At 41.3% G+C, this 20,758-nt stretch overlaps 1 protein-coding gene across 1 annotated transcript in view; it reads left to right on the top strand.

Moving 5' to 3' along the window:
• Nucleotides 1–19,687, top strand: part of INTS7 (integrator complex subunit 7) — a 37,664-nt gene extending 17,977 nt beyond the window's left edge. The window contains exons 12-20 of the mRNA XM_039529413.1: nucleotides 958–1,095; nucleotides 2,067–2,273; nucleotides 6,621–6,815; nucleotides 7,806–7,909; nucleotides 8,311–8,379; nucleotides 11,408–11,540; nucleotides 13,193–13,291; nucleotides 15,028–15,213; nucleotides 16,259–19,687. Coding sequence (XP_039385347.1) covers nucleotides 958–1,095; nucleotides 2,067–2,273; nucleotides 6,621–6,815; nucleotides 7,806–7,909; nucleotides 8,311–8,379; nucleotides 11,408–11,540; nucleotides 13,193–13,291; nucleotides 15,028–15,213; nucleotides 16,259–16,552 — 1,425 coding nt within the window. The 3' untranslated portion in view covers nucleotides 16,553–19,687. The remainder of the gene's footprint in view (nucleotides 1–957; nucleotides 1,096–2,066; nucleotides 2,274–6,620; nucleotides 6,816–7,805; nucleotides 7,910–8,310; nucleotides 8,380–11,407; nucleotides 11,541–13,192; nucleotides 13,292–15,027; nucleotides 15,214–16,258) is intronic.
• The last annotated feature ends 1,071 nt before the right edge of the window (nucleotides 19,688–20,758 follow it).

Raw genomic sequence — 20,758 nt, 5'->3', positions numbered from 1 at the left:
AAACTAATTGATATTTCGTGAACTGATTTAGCTAATTGTTACATCGGTGACAGAAAATGCTAATCTGTTGCCTCAGCAGGAATATATCAGTTCACTGTTAACTATATATTTGCAGAATGGGAAATACTAGTACTCTGAATATGCAGCACCAAAGCCACAGACCTCTGTTCACTTAGCTAGAAGAGAGAACTAAAGTGTTTGATCTGTATTCTGCCCAGTAAAGGGCACAAGTTACACATAGGCAAACCGGATCATCATCATGCACTGCTGGAACTCTTGGGGACACACTGGGTCTTTCGCAGAAGTGCTTCTAGACAAGAAAGATGGCAGTTCAGAAGTAGATACCTCAATTATACATGGGCCTTCAAACATGTATGGTTTAGAGGGTTCTAAGAGAGACAAACCTGTTAAGGGGATTTTAATTGGAAATGAGAGCTTAAGCCTGGATTTGAAAGGCTGCACTCAGTGTAGTTTCATATAAGACCCATTAACAGTCATGGGATTTAAGTTCCTAAGTGCCTAAATCCCTTTTGAAATTGAGACTTAGGCTGCTAAATCAATTAGACACAGCATTGAGTACAGCAACACCTAAATACATTTAATAATCTGGGCCTTAGTCTTCAAGAAAGTCTGTTACTCTTCTTTTTCATTTCATGTAATTATAGTTTTACAGTGCTTTATGACTTTTAGCTTGGATGTATCTCTACTTTAACATTCTAATTGAAAGTGTAAATTTGCCAAACTTCAGCAATAAAAGAGCCCTTTCATTGCCTGTTTATCTGAAATCCGTAACGAAGATTTGACGTTCAGAAGCAAATTTTGTCTTGTGTGTGTTTTTTTTTTTAAGAAAGTCCAAGATTGTATAAAAACTTACTTGACACAATCACTGCTTCTGATGCTTTCTAAAAACATACAAAGGGAAATGTTTCTTCCATGTTAACGGTTGTTTTCCATTAGGTATCCCTCGCCACAGTGATATTTGTTGCCAGTCAAAAAGCTTTATCTTCTGAAGTTAAAAATGTTATCAAACAACAGCTTGAGAATGTCTCCAATGGATGGACAGCATACAGGATAGCCAGGCAGGCCTCCAGAATGGTATGTGCAAGTTTCTAGAAAGAGACTTCCTCAGTAGAAAGTATAGTCAGCCACACTGTGACTTGGGAGTGGAGAGTTAAGTAAGCACTCAGAGGGAGGAAGAAAATGGGGAAAGGAAAATAGTATTTTCCCTTTTTTATTTCACTGTTAACACTGGTTCAGGTTTGTGAAACAGGAGAGTTGTATCGTAAACCTCAGCATTGGAGGCTGTCACAGGTGTCTGTCAGCTGGTGGTGACCAGTGAGTACTGCAGCCTGAAGAAAGGCATGATGTGATGATTAGGAATCAGGGATGTGTCCCCCAAACCTTACTCTGACTAGTTTCCTTTTTGGCCTGGTAAAGTCATGTAGCCTCTGCTGTATGTATATCTCTATGTATAACTCAGGGGTTCTCAAACTGGGGATCAGGACCCCTCAGGGGGTTGCGAGCTGTCAACCTCCACCCCAAACCCTGCTTGCCTCCAGCATTTATAATGGTGTTAAATATATTTTAAAAGTGTTTAATTTATTAGGGGGTGGCCGCAATCATAGGCTTGCTGTGTGAAAGGGGTCGACAGTAAAAAAAAAAAAAAAGTTTGAGACCCACTGGTATAACTGATGTAATGACTCTTTACTACCCTGAAGTGAAGATTAATTAATGTTAAACACTTTGGAGATGGGAGATGCAAAAATTTGTATTAATGTCTTTTTAGAGCTGAATCTCAGAGGTGTTTTGTTTAAACAGTAGTACTTCCTACAAGATTATGTATGCCAGACATAAGTAACTATACTGTTACATCTCAGCAGGATTGCCTTGATGAAATGTTGAAGATGTCGCACACTATTTATTTTTAAAGAATAGTTTTTGAGGGCTTGGGGTTTTTTTGGGGTTTTTTTTTGGTTTTGTTTTTATTTGTTGCTATGTCACTTATTTATTTAAGTGCAAGATCCTCACTTTTTTGTTGTTGTTTTTGTTTACTTGCCCTTTCTTAGGGTAATCATGACATGGCCAGAGAACTGTATCAAAGCCTGCTGACTCAAGTGGCTTCAGAACACTTCTACTTCTGGCTGAACAGTTTGAAGGAGTTTTCCCATGCAGAGCAGTGTCTGACGGGGCTTCAAGAAGAAGATTATAGTTCAGCACTCTCTTGCATTGCTGAATCTTTAAAATCTTATCACAAAGGGATAGCATCGCTAACGGTTAGTATACATCCTCTACTCTAGCGATGGTGAGTCTGTAGGTTGTAGCAATTGTCCTTGGTTTGGTTTTTGTTAACAAGACTTTTCAAAGGCTTGGAGAAATTGTTCTTAGTGAAGCCTGCAGGAACTATTATTTTTGGAATGGCATATAGGGAAAGGTCAGTTGTAATTAACTGCTGGTTGAGAGAGGAAGCATAGTCTGTTAAGGCACTGTACTGGGACTCAGGAAAACTGAGTTCAGTTCTCAGCTCTGTCACTGACTTCCTGTGCATGACCTTGAACAAGTCACGTAACCTCTTCTGGAATTCCCCATCTATAAAATCAGGATAACATTTTCCTCTCTTCCATCCTCTGTTTTCTTTCTTTAGATTGTAAGCTTTTTTGGCAGGGACTGTCTATGTTTGTACAAGGCCTCACTAACAGGGCCTTGATTTTTGTTTGGGCCTTTAGATGTTACCATAATCTAAAAATGATTGTGGGAAATGGCATATCTTCTAAGATGGCCATTGGTTAGAAACAGCTATAGGGAGGGATGAAATAAGCCAGTCTAGTTGACTATTCAAGGCAAGCAGGATTAAGATGGTGCCCAATTTATATAGAGCAGAAAATTACTTAATTGTTTAACATGATGAAAATAGTGAGAAGTTGTAAATAGCCAAGCATTGATGCAGCTGGAAAAATGTTAGGGTTTATATAAACAAACTACCCTCTGTCAGGTCACTTCAGATTTTTCATAGCCTTTGGTGAAGTTTCAACATTCTTCTTCTTTTCATATTTTGTCCTTCCAGTTAGTCATAGATGTGGTTTTTCCTGTGCCTTTTGAACGGAGCTGAAACTAACAGGGCTCCTATTTATTTGTTTGTGCATTAGCATTCTCAGTGTCAGCACAGCTCTGGCAGTAGTGTTTATATTAATTGCTGCAGCTGAATCAGCAGAAAGGACCTAAACCACATCTGTGTGTCCTTCATGAATGCAGTGCACTCTCCCTTCCCTTTAAATTTGTAAGTGCTCAATTTATTGGTGAAATAAGTGGGGTTTTTTAGTTTTAAAATTTCAGGGAGGGTTGCCTACTGTTCTTTTTTAAAAATTACATTTCTTTTAATGTGCCGTTTTAACAGTCACTACAAGCAAAAGTGTAACCTTTAAAACAGGCCAATATAGGAAATACAATAACTTTTTCATGGCCATTTTCCAGATTCTGAGGTTCTATTAAATTGGTGGGGTTGCTGTCCAAAGCTGTTGCCACTCTTTGCACTCTGTGTAGGCTGCAGTCGGGACGGAGGCCTTTGCTCTTTCACCTTGTGGGCTGCTCTGGTCCAGAAGATTAAGCAAAGAGCTGGGAGTCAGGAGAGCTGCTTTTATTGCTGAGTGTCACTAACTTAGTGTGATCTGGACAAATTGCATAACCCATTTGCGCTGCACTCACCTGCTCATCTTTATGGAGCACTTTCAGATGGATGCAAAGTACTATAAGAACAAAATATTTTTAATACTCCCAACTTCATCCTCCTTTCACTCTCCTTGTGTCACCCTCCCAGTCTTCTTGTGTCAGCCTACCAGTCATTGCTGCTTAAGGGTAGCGTGTGACCCATCATTGCAGTCACTGCGGATCCCTGTTCTAGCAGTCATGTAAGCAGCTCTTTCAGGTGCAGATGTCCCTGCCTACATTATGGATCAGCACACATCCCAGATGTGTGAAGGAGAGGGAGGAACTTCTCTAGTTTGTCAGGAAAAGTAAAACTTCCACATTTGACATCGCAACCTGCCAACTGTTGCCTCCACTGAGGCCCTGTGTGAACAGCATGGCATCAGTTCAGCCAATGGAGCACTGTTTGTTTATAGCTCTTGGCTGTCTTGGTAGCAAGGGAACAACTGGGGCAAGCTGACTGACATCCTCTTTCTAATCACCTCATTCCAGCTGGAACACAGGATGCATGGTGACTTGCTCCAGCTGTTCAGCCCACACTGTATGTTGAGCTAGTGCACCACCTACTACCTCCATATTGCTGCAGCTGCATGATTCCTTCTGACCATGTACCTACCAACCCTCCTTCCTACATCTACCCTAACACTTCAGCATAAACAACTTCACTCTGTGAAGTTTTTCAGTTCCAGTCTCCATCTGTGACAGACTGTCCTACTTGTTCACACAGTAAGTATAGACTTTGGGACAGGGCCTGTTCTCTGGCACAGAGCAGCTATTGTACATGAAGCTGTACGCTTACTGCCCAATAAAAGTATTACCAATGGGGGGAGAGAAAATACAAAACTCTGACGAAGCAATTTAAACTATCATTATTTAGAGCTCACATCATACGTGCTGCTTTGTCAGGATCACTTCAGTATAGTCTTGAGACTAATACCTTTACAGTGTATGAGCTTCCTTCCACAGAATCAGATCTGTTAAGAGAACTCTGAACAACTCCCCCCCTCAGAACTATCCCTTACAGATCTGGAGAAACAAAAGCAAAGGACCATGAATGGGGCTGGATAGCTCATGTTTTACATAGGGAATGTGCTAGAACCTCTTGTCTCTGGGTCACTGGTTCAAATGTATCCCAGTAGTTACTGAAAATCCACTATAATCTGGGAACTGTTCAGTGGCCCATCTTGCATAAATTTGGTAGGTGGCTGTCCACTTCCTAGCAAACAAGTGTGATGTCACAATGTCATCACATTTGGCGCTCTTGCTGGCGGAGAGGCCAACACTTGGAGACTGAACTTACCCACTCGCTCCCTGCCAGAGGCAGTCTCTACTAGTTGATCTTAGGTGAGAAACACTGGTGAGCAAGTGTGCGCAAATTGTGCTATAGCTGTTCTGTGAATAAATGAAGAGAATAAAGAGGCACCTTTCACCAGCACAAACTCTTCTTTTTAAAATTGGTGCAGTGGGGAGGGAATAAGATGGGCGTACCTTCAAGAATGGAAGATACAGAAACATGAGATCCTCATTAGGGGGCCGTGAAACAGGGTCTTGCCTCATCCAGCATCAGACCCTGCTGCTGCAGTTACCCCACTCTTGAATTCTCAGAACTGTCCCAAATGTTTATTAAGATAGCATAGATAAACAAAACATACGTCCAGCAATATAACACCGGGTCTTCCATTTTCAATCAGGATTGTCACAGGGCTCAGCAGTTCCTTGCATACTCCCACCCTCAATGGAAGTTCCAGCCTGGCCCCCCAAACAAGTGCACTTATCAACTCCTTTCAACACTCATCCGCACTATCCTGTTCTGAGCTGCTTGCTTTTAGATGCTTCCTTCCTCAAGGGCCTCCTAATTCCCTCTTCAGGATTTTTGCTCCCTCCTCTCATTGCAGATAATGGCAGCTGCTAGACCTTTTCTTCTTGCTGGTGTGGAGAACTCCTTCCCTAGTCCTCTCTGACCCTGGGTCTCCTGCAGCCAGGGGTGAAAGTGGGCTGGTACCGGCCCATATGCAGCCTGCGTTAAAGCGCTGCCGTGGCATAGGTCCCTCCAACGAGGGGGCAAAGGTGGCAATGACGTTAAGGCGCTGCCGCGGTGCTTTATCGCCGTCTGTTCCCGTCCCCCCCAGCTGCTAACGGGAGTGGCAATACGGGCAGCTGCCCTGGGGCCGGCGATTTAAAAGGGCCCAGGGCTCCCAGCTGCCACAGCAGCCGAAGCCCTGGTTCCTTTTAAATTGCTGCCAGAATCCTGGGCGATGAGGGCCAGGCAGCTCTGAAGGGCTGGCTGGGGGAGGCTGACCCCAAGGTCCAGCCCTTCCGCCTGAGGCCCTTCCCCTTCCAGTGGCCCAGAGCCGGCCCCCATACTGGTAAGAACTTAATACTACTTTCACCCCTGCCTGCAGCTCTCTGTCAGTTTATAAGAAACACTGCTTCTGTGCTATCATGTGATGCCTGGTCATCTGACCCAACCACCAGCCTATTCCCAAACCCATCACCCTGGAAGTGGATAACTAGGCATAGGTGCTGCTGAACTTTAAAGGGCTAGCCTGCCCGCGGAAAAGACTCAAGTTATTCAGGTCAGTTTTGTGTGGGGAGTGAAACCTGAAGGTTATATTTTAGCAACTTAAGTGGCAGCTTCTTTCAGAAGTTAAAATAATCTTGTGGAGTTTGAACTTAAGTTCCTAAGTACTTACATCCAATATTAAAACTTTGATCAGGTCTTTTTAGCTATTATGCCTTTTTAAACACAAAACAGTTAATTTGTGTAGCTTTATCCTGAGTTTTAAAAAATAATCTTGGCATCAAAGCAAATATTTCCCTTCATCTGATGAAAAAATTCAGTGATATTGCAAGGTTTTTATAAATGTCACATATGTTTTTTGACCCAAACTATCAACCTCCTGGTTTTATTTGTTTTTCAGGCTGCCAGCACACCACTTAACCCTCTGAGCTTTCAATGTGGGTTTGTCAAGCTCAGGATTGACCTTCTGCAGGCTTTCTCTCAACTCATCTGCACCTGTAACAGCCTAAAAACTAGTCCACCACCTGCCATTGCCACAACAATTGCAATGACATCAGGAAATGACCTCCAGAGATGTGGGCGCATCTCTACCCAGGCATGTGTTCATTATTTCTCTCTTGAGCCGTTTTATTTGAACTTGGTCTACCTGTTGAGATGAGAAGATTTAGTGCTCTAATTGAAGGAATGAAAGGGAAAAGTATTATTGCGCTTGTCATTGCATACTGGGCCTTGTTTTTCAATTGCAGTGCCCACAAGTGTCCATGTGTATCATGCAAGTCCTCATTTTGGTGTATCATCATATAATCATGGGGTGGTTATGTATGCAATTACCAATTTAATGCACTCATTTTATAATGGTACAGAATATTTTGGAGGTATTATACTGTCCTGAGGAGCTTACAGTCTACATAGAGGAGCTGTAGAGTAGACAATAACTGAGACATACAAAACAGGTGAGTAGCAGCTAGACTCATCAGAGAGGTGCAGTAGTCCTTTATATAAAGTGTGTGTGAGATCACAGTTATTGAATGGTATATTAGCATTTTGTGAATAGGTTTAGAAAGAACAGCTTAGTCGATAAATGATTTATTTTGTAATATCTAACATCTAGCTTGCTCTCTCTGGCAAGTTTCAGAAATGTAAGATAGAGGGCACTAGAGGTACATTGCCAAAATATTTATGGCTTTGCTCAGTTCAATGTTGTAGAACAGCGGTTTTCAACCCTTGGGGGGGGCCATGAGCAGGTTTGAGGGGGTCTGCCTGAATAAATCAGAGAATAGCGTTAGTGTTAGACTCGCTGGGGCCCAAGGCTGAAAGCCAAAGCCTGAGCAACTTAGCTTTGTGGAGCCCCCTGTGATATGGGACCCTGGGCAGTTGCTCTTGCTACCCCCAATGCCATCCCTGGCTTTTAATCTACTGAATATGCAGAAAAAAACGTTGTTGTGGCATAGGTGGGTTGTAGAACTTTTATAGCGTGTTTGGGGGAGGTGGGCCTCAGAAAGGAAAAAGGTCAGGAACCCCTGTTGTAGAACACAGCTGTGGTATTTTATTTCTGTTGATCAGCAACATTGTTTCTTTGCTGTAGATGAAACTCTCCATGGAAGAATTCCGTAACCTGGCTACACGATATGGGGATCTGTATCAGTCATCTTTCGATGCAGACTCGGCAACTTTAAGGAATGTAGAATTGTATCCTACTGTTCAGAACTCAGAATTTGCTTGTTTTTATTTGAAGTTGCTTGTAAGGGTGATGTAAGGCTCAACAATCCTAGTTTATGAAGTGTAATTCTGAAGCTACTAATAACTGCTTTAAAAATCTCAATATTGGTATTTTGAAACCTATTCAAAAAGAAATCTGTCACCCTCCCACAATGTTCTTTTGTTATTTGGAATTGCTTCAGTTATTACACAAGCTTTGATGGGTATGATCTTGGAAAACTAGGAGTCTTTGGTTCTTGCCCTGTCGTTGGTGCAGATACTTATGGCAGTTACCTCATTATATTCCTTTCGTTGTCATAATGAAAAATGCCAGTAGGGAATATTACTTTGTGTTGAGATAGCATATCTATAAATCTTTCCTATAATGTCAGACAACAGCAGAGCTGCCTATTGATTTCACATGCAATTGAAGCCCTGATTTTGGATCCAGAATCTGCAAGGTAAGTCTGCTGGTAACATTTCTACTCTCTCCACTCCCAGCTCCCTAACTTTTCTATCTAAAAGACCCCATTAACAAGGGAAAAATGCAGAAGATACATAAATATAGCCTGGATTCTACACTGGGCACATTTACATACACAGATCTGCTGCTAAGTTCTGATCTTGCTAAGCTTAAATTGAAGATACCCTGGTAGCCTCCATTCAAATTGTCCTTTATTTGTGTTGGTTTTACTCCAGATTAATTTCTTTTTTATGTAAAAGATATTGTAATTGAGCTGTTTTTAGGTATGGATATTTTTGGGTCAAAATCATAAAAGTAACTTCCCAGATACTTCCTCTGCTGCTTTTTCTATTGTTTTTAGCTCATTGTTTCATTCATACCATTGATTTCTTCTGGGGTTTTGTCATCTGCTGTTACTCCCTCCCTCATTATGTGCACACTCTCTCTCATTGCTCTGGAGACCTTAGGATACATACTTAACAGGTTACATTTTTCTCTGGTGTAAATCCATTGACTTCAGTGGAATTACACGGGGGATCATTTTTTCACCCCATAAGACTGATTAGCACTAATAAAGTACCTTCATTTGGGCCCAATCCAACTTCCTTTGAAGTTAATGAGTGCTAAATCAGATCCTTTGAAACTCTCCACTTGAGAAATGCAGATTGTGTAAATCTGTTCTGTTTAATTGGAGAAAAAAATTTAGTTCTGTAATAATGACTACTCTCAATTTAGAAATTTTGAAATAGGCTTCATATGGGAATCAGTCCTAACCATTATTTCCATTAATAACTAGGAGGGTAGATGGGAAGCTATGCTAATCAAACATAAAAATATTTAACAGCGAGGGTTCATAAATAATTGGAATGGTAGGGTGCGGGAGGAAGGATTGTATTCCTAGCTCAGCCAGTGACTTCTTGGTTTGTTACTTAGGCTAACTGAGAGACAGATGCTATCTGTGAAGATGCTAATGCTTGCTTATGTGCTGAGACTAAATTCGTTAAGTTTTATGAAGTGTTTTGAGGCCAAGTAGAAGAGTAAAGTATTAAAGTACAATACTCATTCATGGTCTCAAATCAATACAACGAAATTAAATAAAGAGAATGTTGATTGGAAATGACTGGGCAGGTGAGCAGCTCAGAGCATTGATTATGTAAAGCATGTTTGTTTTACTATTGTAATGTTTTGTCATGCCCCCTTTTATGTGTCTGATCCATTCACCCACTGTGTCTTGTTACAAACCTAGACGGTGATCTCTCTGGGGTCAGGGCTGTGTTTTGACTGCGATTGTACGTTGCCTAGCACAATGGCCCTGATCTCTTGGTTAGGGTATCTGACATGGGAAGAAATGTGTAAATGTACAATTACAGGAAGAATACTGGAGCAACAAAAATATCACAGACATTCTGGAGGTTTCCCACTCGTGGCCCTGCCAGTACCTTGCACTCAGTGCCCTCTTGGGTTCTTTCAGTCAATTACCAAACTTAGGTTGGCTCAGAAACCCACATTTCCTTCCAGGGGTCTGATTTATTACGTTTTTCTACCATGGGTGACTGACTTTGTTAATTGCCCAAGGTCACCCACATCTATGTCCCTAGAAGAGGACTGGTCAGTTCTTTGTCTTAGTTCAGGAGACACCCTCCTCCACCCCGAGCCCTTTCCTAAAGCTGAGGTTGTCCTTCAAATGGTTACTCCTTCAAAACAGGAATCCCCCAGCTCTCCTCCTTGGATCTGGGTCATGAGTTAACTAGTCCCCCAGTTCTCCTGGAATGGGGTATATATCAATGAAGCAGTCACTCTATCTCTCATTGTGTCAGGATCCCCCTAGCTCTCCTCCTGGAACTGGGTGATTCCAGCAGTTATTACCTCTCTCCTTAAACAGAAGTCCTCCGTTTTCCTCCTTGGTGTCAGGATATAATTTAGGCAGCTGTAGGGCCTAGCCAACTTCTTCCTCAACTGGCTCCTTTTTCCTCTCTTAATCCTCAGGTTTAGGAGAATCCAGTAGGCAGACTTTTCTTGCTTGCGTCTGCCCTGCTGTGAGGGAAAAGGCACCATTTATGCTGTTGCCTGACTCCCAGCTCATCCCCAGTTGGCTTGGGCAAGAGGGGAGCCTTGCCCAGCTCTCTCTACAAGGCTCCTGGCCCTTAGAGAAATAGTGATGGGATTTTTCTCCCAAGCACCATTTAGTGCCAGGACCACTTCCTCTCTATCAATAACGTCAAAGTCCTTTTTACACACTCATGCTCTCACTCTGGACCTTTCAAACCTTGATGGGCCAAGCCATGTGACAGGTTGGGCTGACCAGAAGGCACAACCACTCTTAAGGGGGCAGACCACTCTGGTACAGGATTATAGTGAATGAGATTTAGTGATATGACAATGTTGCAAAAAGGAAAATATGGCCCTAATTTGCATGGACACCTATGTAACTCCCGTTGCTGTCAGTGAAGTTGTGTATATGCATTTGAGCACAGGATTGTGCCAAGACCTGAGTGGCTTTTAACAGGACTGTTGCTTGGAGGTCAGGGGTAAAAAGCAAGGTAATTATTCTGTACTAGTCTGCAGTGGTAGGTCCTCCGTTGGAGAACCTCCTTTGATTCCGGTCACTGTAAGATCTTGACAAAATAGAGAGTATTAGGGAAAAGCAATTAAAAAAAAATAATGCACAGTTCAAGAAATAAAACTTGTAAAGAAAAGCTAATGGATTTAGGGATGTTGGCTCTAGGAAAGGATAGAAGAAAGACCTAATTGTCTGTGCAGAATGAGGGTTTAAAGAGGGCAAGACAAAGTCATGGACAAACTACAAGAAGGAAAACTTGGGTTTAAATAGGAGGGATAGATAATAATTACAGTATCAGAATAGCCAAGGAACAGAACAAGCTCTTTGAAAGAAATGAAATCTTCTTTACTGAAGATAGTTAAAGCTGGAATAAACAACAATCTTATTGGAACTTGTTTGAGGATGGGACTAGATGACTAGGATGGATGGAGTATGTCGGGCACAATTAAAATAGCTTATTTTCTAGTTTCCAGGAGTACACCTCGAGTGGAGCAGCACATGTTGAGAGTGAATATGAAAGAAGAATGATGTCTGTATTTAATCATGTGTTGGAGGAAGTGGAATCATTGAACAGGAAATATGCTCCTGTGTCTTACTTGGCAAGTAGCAGCTACAGTATAAAGAGAGGTTTCTAAAACATTCTGCAACTCATTTTCTTGGTGTTGAAGGATGTATGCTAAAGAATATATTGATTCAGCCCTTCATTAGCATCATCTACAATTAGTGTATGTGTTCTCCAATGAATAGGGGGTATCTGATGATGATGTTGCACTTGGAGCTATGAAATTAAATAAAATTAGCTGAAGAGTGAAGCAAAGTTGGAGGTAGCTCACATACTGACTAATAGCGTTTTTCATGTTCCACAGTCGTGTCTTCCACAGCACTAGTTACAGCATCTGTAACATTAATGGTCTGATCAGAATGGACAAAAGTCAAGAAATACAGAAACTGATATGATGCTACTGACTGAGGGGGAGGGGAACTACAGTAAAAGTTAAAGGAACATCAACATTAGTGTTACATATTCTGGCTTTTGTCAGTTTGTCATATCCTTTCTTACTAGTGCTGTAGTTGCTGTCATGCAGCAATTTTGTCTATGGAATGTGTGAAATGCTGCAGAGTCCATGTGTCACAGCCTTCCAGCTTTGCTTCATTTGTCAGGCCAGTGGCATTTCAGCACAGCACTTTGCAAGTGTAGTGTTTCTCTTATCAGTGCAGGTCATCAGAGAACACAATGCAAATTGTACTATTCGAAAATACAGAACTGATAACATACTGCTCTTTTCTTCACTGCTGTACTATACTAGTACTTGTTTCTGGTAACATTACTGGCCATGATAAAGCAGAAATGCAAATTATAGGAAACCATGTTTCATGCATGGTTTTTTGCATCCAATTCTACTTATTTAAATTGACATCACCCACTTATTCTAAAGTGAACTATAAAACACAGCCAATGTAAACTTTGAAAGATTATTAGAATCTCTTGGGTATTTTACTAAGTCTCTCATCATGGAATCCCTTTTCTGTTGCTTTCCAGCTCTTCAGTCTGTGTATAATATATAAAAACAAACTGAACTCTTTCCTTGATTCTCTCATCATGCCAGTTTTAGACCAGTGTAATTAATTTACTCCAGTGGCATTACTCCTGACTTACGTGAGTGAGACGAGAATCATTTTTAAGCCAGATATAAACATCAATGTGCTAAATTCAGCCTTGTAAATGGGTGCAACTCCGCTGACCTCAGCACTCTTACATGCAGCGTTATTTCAGCTGTAATGTATTCCTTGTAGGTTCTTCTTGGCTATCTTGTTGCTCTGTCAGGTCAGGATATTCTGTGTTCTGCCCTTCCAGAAGAGAGCCCTGATGATGTGGTGGTCTCTTTCCATCTCTGGTAGTAAATATGTGCTATCCTGCAACCTTGATGGTGCGTTTATTAGTCTCTTAGGGTATGTCTTCACTAGCAACGTTAAAGCATTGCTGTGGCAGCGCTTTAACATGGCTGTGTAGTCGCAGGGGAAGTAGCTCCAAGTGTTGGCGCACTGTCTACGCTGCCACTTTACAGCGCTGAAACTTGCAGTGCTCAAGGGGGTGTTTTTTCACACCGCTGAGTGAGAATGTTGCCACTATAAAGTAGCAGTGTAGACAAGGCCTTAGTAGAAATAACTGCAGTATTACTGCTTGAAGTACATGCTTTTTCATAGTGCTGTTAAAAGAATTTCATCTCATTTGCCTTGTCTCTGTTTACAGCACACAGCTTGCCTATGCAATGCAGTTATCGCCTTGTTGAAAGTTCCCCTTTCATTTCAAAGGTATTTCTTTCAGAAATTGCAATCTACAAGTATTAAGGTAAGCGGTGCACAGATTGGATTTAGATTACAATTCATGCATAAGAATCTTATGGGGAAATATAGCAATCGTCCTAAAAAAAGAAAAAGATACAGCTCTAGTGCTCATCATGCTAGAGCCAGGAAGCTGCCTAGTGTCTCAACCTGGAAGCAATTTGGGGGATTTGAGAGGGTTTTCTAAAAGCAGATTTTAAAAAAACAAAACAAATTATTTCAGGCTATTTAAGTCACATAAATAAAACACTAGAAATTACTGGATTCTGATGCTGTTTTCCATTCTGATTCAACCAACTTCACTTTAAAAATGAAATGTGTGGTATTGTGGGAGGAGGAATATAACTGGCTGAGTTATGGTTTAATACTTAGCTATCAAACAGGGTCAAGAAGTGTCTTCCATAGACTTTATTTTATAACACATTCCTTTGATTTGGTTATGTACAGTAGCTAATCATTGCAAGTTAATAAGACTTGAGACAAAATTTTCAAAAGAATATAAGTGTCTTAGGAGCAAGTCCAAGTCCTACTTTTCAAGAATGATTTAGACACTTGGATGTCTAAGTCTCAGTGAAACTTAGTGTGGAAGGGACAGATTTTTAAAGGTATTTCTTTGCCTGAATACCTTTATAAATGTGGCATTTGCAGCCTAAATCACTTCCGAAAATACTTCTGTTTTCTTTTGAAAATGTTACATATGGATGGTGGGGAAACACATTCAAATGAAACACTGGTAGCCAGCCTCTTGTAACATTCTTTGCTTTGTGGACTGTTGTGGGGAGGGTTTACATTGTAATTTCCCATCTCACTAATTGTTGTTCTGAATTCTATTCTGAAATAAATGGGCTTTTGTCAAGTTAGTATTGTGATTTTTTTTTTTAGCTCTTGGCCACTTTCATCTGTTGCCTGAAGGAGGCAGGATTTTGCAATGCTATTTCAAAGTGCATTAAAACCAACATCTGAGTTATCAACCTGCTTTAGGCACAAAATTTCAGGCCTCTTGAGCCTAGGTCTATTTGGAATAACTTGAAGTGTGTGTATATAAGATTATCCGAGTCCTAACCTTAAGGGCTCTTAACAAGCAAACAGAATTCAACTTTGTAAATGTAGAGCCTTGAAGATAAAATCCCTCACCAACTTTCCTCAGTCTTGGACAAGGAAGGCCTCGCAATGCTCATCTCCTGAGGGAACACCACCTGTGACTCTGCAGCAACCTTCCTTGCTCATTTATAAGTGATGTTTACAGCCTTAGACTGAAAAGTGTTGCCTCCTTCCTCAGCTGGCAGGACTAGAACAGCCAGGCATGATGTGGAGCCACTGAGGAGGGAAATGGAAGGGAGCCTTGGAGCTTGGAGGACACGCCCTTCCACTAGGGGAGGGGAATACCCAATCTTGACAGTTACACCTTTTAGGAACAATGAAGCAAAATACTCAGACTTTTAATCTGGTCTTTATTTGTGGGTATTTAGAGGGCTGTTTAAGGAGTTCCTTTCACAGATGTGTAACTGATGCTACAGGTGCAAAGAGCATGTCTGATGTTCCCAAGGCCCTTTATTAATTCTCATATGCTTTAGGAGACTCTTCTCTCTCCCCTTTCAGTTCTATATGTTCATCTGCTGCTTTCCCCTTCCAGTGTACAGGGAGCTGTTCCCTTTTACCTATGAATTGCACATTTCTCCTGAGAAGAACTAATTTTTGAATCTCTCAAAGTCCATAATCTCCACTCTTGACTTTGTGTTTCAGCTCGCTCTGTCACCATCTCCACGGAACCCTGCAGAGCCCATTGCTGTACAAAACAATCAACAGCTGGCTTTAAAGGTGGAGGGAGTGGTTCAGCATGGCTCCAAACCAGGTCTCTTCCGCAAAATTCAGTCTGTCTGTCTAAACGTATCTTCAACACTGCAGAGCAAATCTGGACAGGACTACAAGGTATGGATAGTATAGAGCCATAATGTGCCCTATGGCTTTATTGACGAATAACTGTCAAGAGCAGAACATAGTCTTCTATCGTCCCTCTGACCTTAAAAAGTCTATGATTCTATGATCACTTCTGTTGGTAGAAAGCATCCTTTCATCACGTTTCCCCTTCGTTCTCACCAATTCTTGTACTAAATGTGAATGCACATTTCTCGTTTGTATTTCTATACTAGTTTTAATGCTCTTGAAAGGAAGACTTATAGCATTGGTTAGAGTGAGGCATAGTGCAGTTAAGGAATGTGCTAGCTTCCTCATGCATTGCTGTCTGAGTTCCTCAGTCCACACCTGCTGCAAACCAACACTGCCTTTATGTGGGGCTCTCAGGAGCAGAAACTCATCATTCTAACTGTTGTGGAAATTTGTTTCATATTGTGGAACTTCATTCCCTTCTGAATGCAGCTAGGTCACCTGAGGAGAAAGGCAAGAGTAGCTAATTCTCTACCAACTAGCCACACAAGCATACTTGAAACCCCTTTGTGTTAAGCATTAGAATTCCTGCTGCCTACAGTAACTGACCTAGGAATGCAGTCTGCCCTAAATGAATAGTCGTTAAATACAATTGTTAATTTCAGGTGAACAATTCATCAAAGATCCAAGTTTCTGATGTGTACAAGCTTCTGACATGTACAAGCTAGGCAATTTGTAATATTCAATGAAAAGCCAATTGAAAAGTAGACCAGTTCTAAAGCTACTACGAAGAATGTAATGTTTATCCTATTTAGATACTAATTTAAGATTTAGAGCTGCTTGAAAATAACTGTCAGCTACCTTGCATCTACAGATGAATGCAATTTGCACCAATCAATAGAGAATGGGTGAGGCCTGGCTCAAAATTAGGCCTCAGTTGATTTGGGAAAAGTGAGAACAGAGTTAATATATTGTTCTCTCTTGTCTTTCCGTACCGTATTACACAGAACGAGTGGTAGCTTGTCAGGATCTGAACATTCCCTTTAGCAGGTTGTTGAGAATGACATTCTGACTCTTCATGTATTCCCAGATCCCCATTGACAACATGACCAATGAGATGGAGCAGAGGGTGGAACCACACAACGATTACTTCAGCACTCAGTTTCTGTTGAACTTGGCGATCCTTGGAACCCATAACATCACAGTAGAGTCTTCTGTAAAAGACTTAAATGGTATTGTTTGGAAGACTGGGCCCAAAACCACCATTTTTGTTAAATCTCTTGAGGATCCCTACTCCCAACAGGTTCGCCTTCAACAACAGCAAGGACAGCCACCGTCGCAGCAACAGCAGCAGCAGCAAAGAACAGCATACTCGCGTTTTTAGTCCCCAAAAGTGCCATTAATTTTCATGGGTCTAGCCTACAGGCATCTCACTTTGCTTGGATACGCTGTCTTTTGGAGACATTTAAATGCTTTGGCAGTCCCACAAGTTTCCTTCTCTGTGTTCTTAGTGCCATTATTGTTGCACTTAAACTAGTCATATGGACCACACTGAGGCTATGTCCATGATACAAGCTACAAGTTATGATTCCCATCTTGTATACACACATTCATGCTAACTTGATGAGAGCTAGCATGAGAGTAAATAGTAGTGTAGCCATGGTAGCATGGCTTAACCATACCAAGTACAAACCCGCCTGAACGCCATGGGTGTGTATTCAGGATGGCTTAGCCATCCTGCCAATGCCCACACTACTGTGGCTACACTGCTATTTATACTCATGCTGCACTTATCACTGCAAATATGTCTACGCAAGCTGGGAATCACATCCCTTGGTCGTGTAGACAGCCTGAGTCCTGGTGTAAATAGGTACAACTTGGGTTAAGTCTGGAGTTCCATTTTTTATACTAAGTCTACAATTTCTCCCCCCAGCTGTATATTCTCCAAGACCAATGGCAGCAGTGCTCTATGAAATTAGCCAGTATGGGAGACTGTGAGAGTTGTGTGGATAGAACCTTCCTTGGTAACCTAGCATATCAACTGTGCTATGTATTTGACCGCCATTTCCTGAGGAGCATACGTTCTGGTGTTTGGGCTCTCAGGCCACCTGCTAACAGCCTGGACAATTCAATACAATACAAAACATAAGTGTTACACAAGGTGGGTGTCTCGTAATGTGAAGCTGTTGGCAGGAATGTCCGGACATCATATTGGATGGTTATAGTAGTAATTTTAGTATTTGTGAAGCTGAAAAATATTGTGGTAGCATTCCAGCCAATAGCATTGTATTTAATGTGCACACAGAGCTGGCTTTGCTCATTCTCTTGCCTCTGTATGTACTTGTCCTGAAGGGATGCCAACTGGAGAACAGATAAATTACTTTTAAAAGAGAAGTGAAGTTTCAGTGGTGGGAACAGATATGATAGGTTGTGCCTCCTCAAACAGGAGGATAGAAATGGCTTTTTTGTTTCATCTTTATCTGCCTTTGCAAGGCTTTGTTTACTTATTTTTTTTTTTTTGAAAAGAGGAAACCTTAATTTGTAAATCTGTTTAATGTTTAACGTTTTAAGTAGGGGACTATTAAATGCCAAAGCTGTGGTGCTCAGTCAGTATGATCTTTTACCATGTTAGTCATTTTAACAGAGATTTCTTGAAGCATTTTGCCATAAATAGCACTACTAGAAGTCTAATTATACCACCTGCTCACAAATAGTTTTCATTCCTCCTTTGAAATGTGAAACCTTGAAGGCTGTGGAGGGACTAAAATCCACTAATGCCTGCATCCCCAGAAAATAATCATGTGGCATATGCCTAATCTATCCCTCTTGGGAAATCCCTGCTTAATGCTCCAAAGGCAGGTTGGACCCTGCCAGTGTGCTGGGGACAAGCTTCTTTTGGACTTTGCAGCCACTTTAATTTCTATGCATGGGAGCAGGAATTAATTTGTGAATTTCTAATATGCCCATTACGCTGGCATTTAGGTTCCATCAGCTCAATGCTGTATGTGAACCTCACTCATTTAAAAAAAAAACTTTAATCTGTTAGCTATAACATGGCATCTCTAATGGGAGGTTGAATGCAGTTGTTTTTTTTTAATTTCAGTATCTGTCTATTCAGATGGGCTTCACTCTAGAAGCTGGCAAGAGCCTCTGGCCTTACTTTTTGTACATATAGAATGTCCTGTTTTCAACATTCACCTGCTCAGCATAGCTGGATGATGTGTAGAGATCTGTTACCTCTTTTCCTTCTTAGGCAATAGCCTACTTTGCCTCCTCTTGACTTGTGACTCTCAAAGAAGGAAATTGGAAGCAAGCATGGGTGGGCTTCATCAACTTTGGGTATTAATTCCTGAGTGTTTTGAAAGAAATAAGGGGGATACAAGACACAAATAGGAGGAGGGTCACAAAATAAAATCTCTTCTCTCCCCCCCCGCAACCCCCAAAAAATTGAAATTAGAAAACCTAACAGGAAATCTGCCTTTTGCTTATGGATTCTACTAGTAGTTCATTCAGTGGGGAGTGGCTGACAGGTTGAGACCTGATCTAGGCTTAACATTTAAGTCAGTACACCTGTATCACTTGAGGTGTGAAAAAATCTATCCCCCTAACTGTTGTTGCTATGCTGTCCTAACACCTGGTATAGATGCTGGTAGGTCTTAACTACTGCCATTCTGGGAGGTGGTGTTCCTACACTGACAATAAAAAACCCTTCTATCGGTGTAGGCTGTGTCTACACTGTGGAGTTATGCCAGCACCATTGCTATGCCAGTATAGTTCCCGTAGTGTAGACATATCCTAGGTGAAAAGGAAATGGATTTTCTTGATGTGCACAGTGGTACATGACATAGCATGACATTATAAATATCAGCCTGGTTATTGAAAGAACATGAGTGGAGAAATGAGGCAGAGGGCAGATGGCCTGGAAAGCTGGTACTGTCTTTAAAGGTGATACCTAGGTATATACATGGTCTCACTGTAATAGCCAAGCTCCTCACAAACATTAATTTATTCTCAGGACATGCCTGTGGGGTGAAGTATTCCACCCATTTTACAAATGGAGAACTGATGGCTGGAGAGAGAAATGACTCAGCTGTGGTCACATGAGAAGTCTGTGGCAGAGTTGGGAACTGAACTCTGATATCCCAGTCCAGTGCTTTAACCACAAGACCATCCTTCTTAATAGCTGTAAACTCCATATTAGATTCATTTATGGAACAGAGAGAGACTAGGGCCTTGCTGCATCCACTCCATGCATGGAGTTGGTATTTGCCATGCCTCCAGGAATAGGGGGGTGACCATCCTTATAGGGAAAATAACAGAAGAAAAGGTAAAAGGTTAAACTATTCAGCTCCTACTCTAGAGAATGAATATTGGTTCTTACCCTGTTATAAATTGACATAATATATGGATGAAAATGCGTTGACTGCAACTTTACAAGACAACCGAGAACTGAAAGGAAATCGTGACAGTAGGACTGTAGATCTTTCTTAATTTGGAATTAATAAATGACAGGAATGTTGGTTTGTCAAAATGTTTTTCCCATGATAAAACTAAACGAGAGTAGGCTAGGGAAACTTGCCCAATGCCAACACTGACCCAATTATTTTCATAGCAAAAAAAAGCCTATGTCCCTCAAAGACAAGCTTGTTGATCTGATCCTACAATCCCTTAGAACTCCAAGCACTCTGGTTTTGACTCCAAACAATGAGACTGAAAGTGAAGTTTTGTCTCTGACCTCAGTTTTGTTGTAAATGGCTCAGAATGGCAGTTTCACTCTGTGCTGTGTTTCGGGAAGAGCATGTACATGATTAGCCACATGCATTCTTCCCAATGAGCCACCTGTGTGCCACATGGCAAAGGGGAGCCAGAACGGGGGAATTTAACAAAGCAGCAGTCAAGGCAGGCGGCAAGTCCTCTCATTTGTCTAGGGTGTCTGATGCCATACTGATGAGAGCAGTATGGTTACAAGAAAACGGGATGCCAATTTCCATTTTCAGCCTGGAGTGATGTCAGTGCAGCAAGGACAACAAAATACAGGCCAACAGCTCATCTAGCAGTGAGCAAGTTGTTCAGTTTTGCTTGCTCAGATCAACCAACTCTAGGGATTTTCAACATCTGCGTACGTTGTTCATAAGTTACAAGAAGAGCAGGTGGAAGTTACTGTACTCCTTAAACCTCAGAACCTGCTCCATGTTAAACAATTTTTTTTTCTTTGTAGGTCACTAGTTTTACAGATTTTGTACTCAAGGGAGGGCTTTTGTTTTTGTCCTTGTGGGGGTGAGATGGGGGGGAAAGAACCAGCTGAACACTATAAATGGATTTGCACAACAAACCGCCATTCTGTACAAGTACCTGCATTTCTTTCTGACACGCTGAAGGAGTCTTTCACACTGATTACTCAACAACTGCACATGTGAAGATTAAGAGATTTTTAGATATAGACTAAGGCATATAAATTAGTCGATTTAATAGTCCTTTGTATTTCTGTAAGTCTGTAATATACAATTATACTTGATACTTCATAATAATTAGATACATAGTTTGAACCCTCACCCAAGGTGGTATTTACCCAAAGGAATGATGATTTGAG

The sequence above is a fragment of the Mauremys reevesii genome, linkage group 3 (assembly GCF_016161935.1).
Source record: "Mauremys reevesii isolate NIE-2019 linkage group 3, ASM1616193v1, whole genome shotgun sequence".
NCBI lineage: Eukaryota > Metazoa > Chordata > Testudines > Geoemydidae > Mauremys > Mauremys reevesii.
The sequence above is the reverse complement of the archived record's forward strand: the minus strand, read 5'-3'. Positions and strand labels throughout refer to the sequence as shown.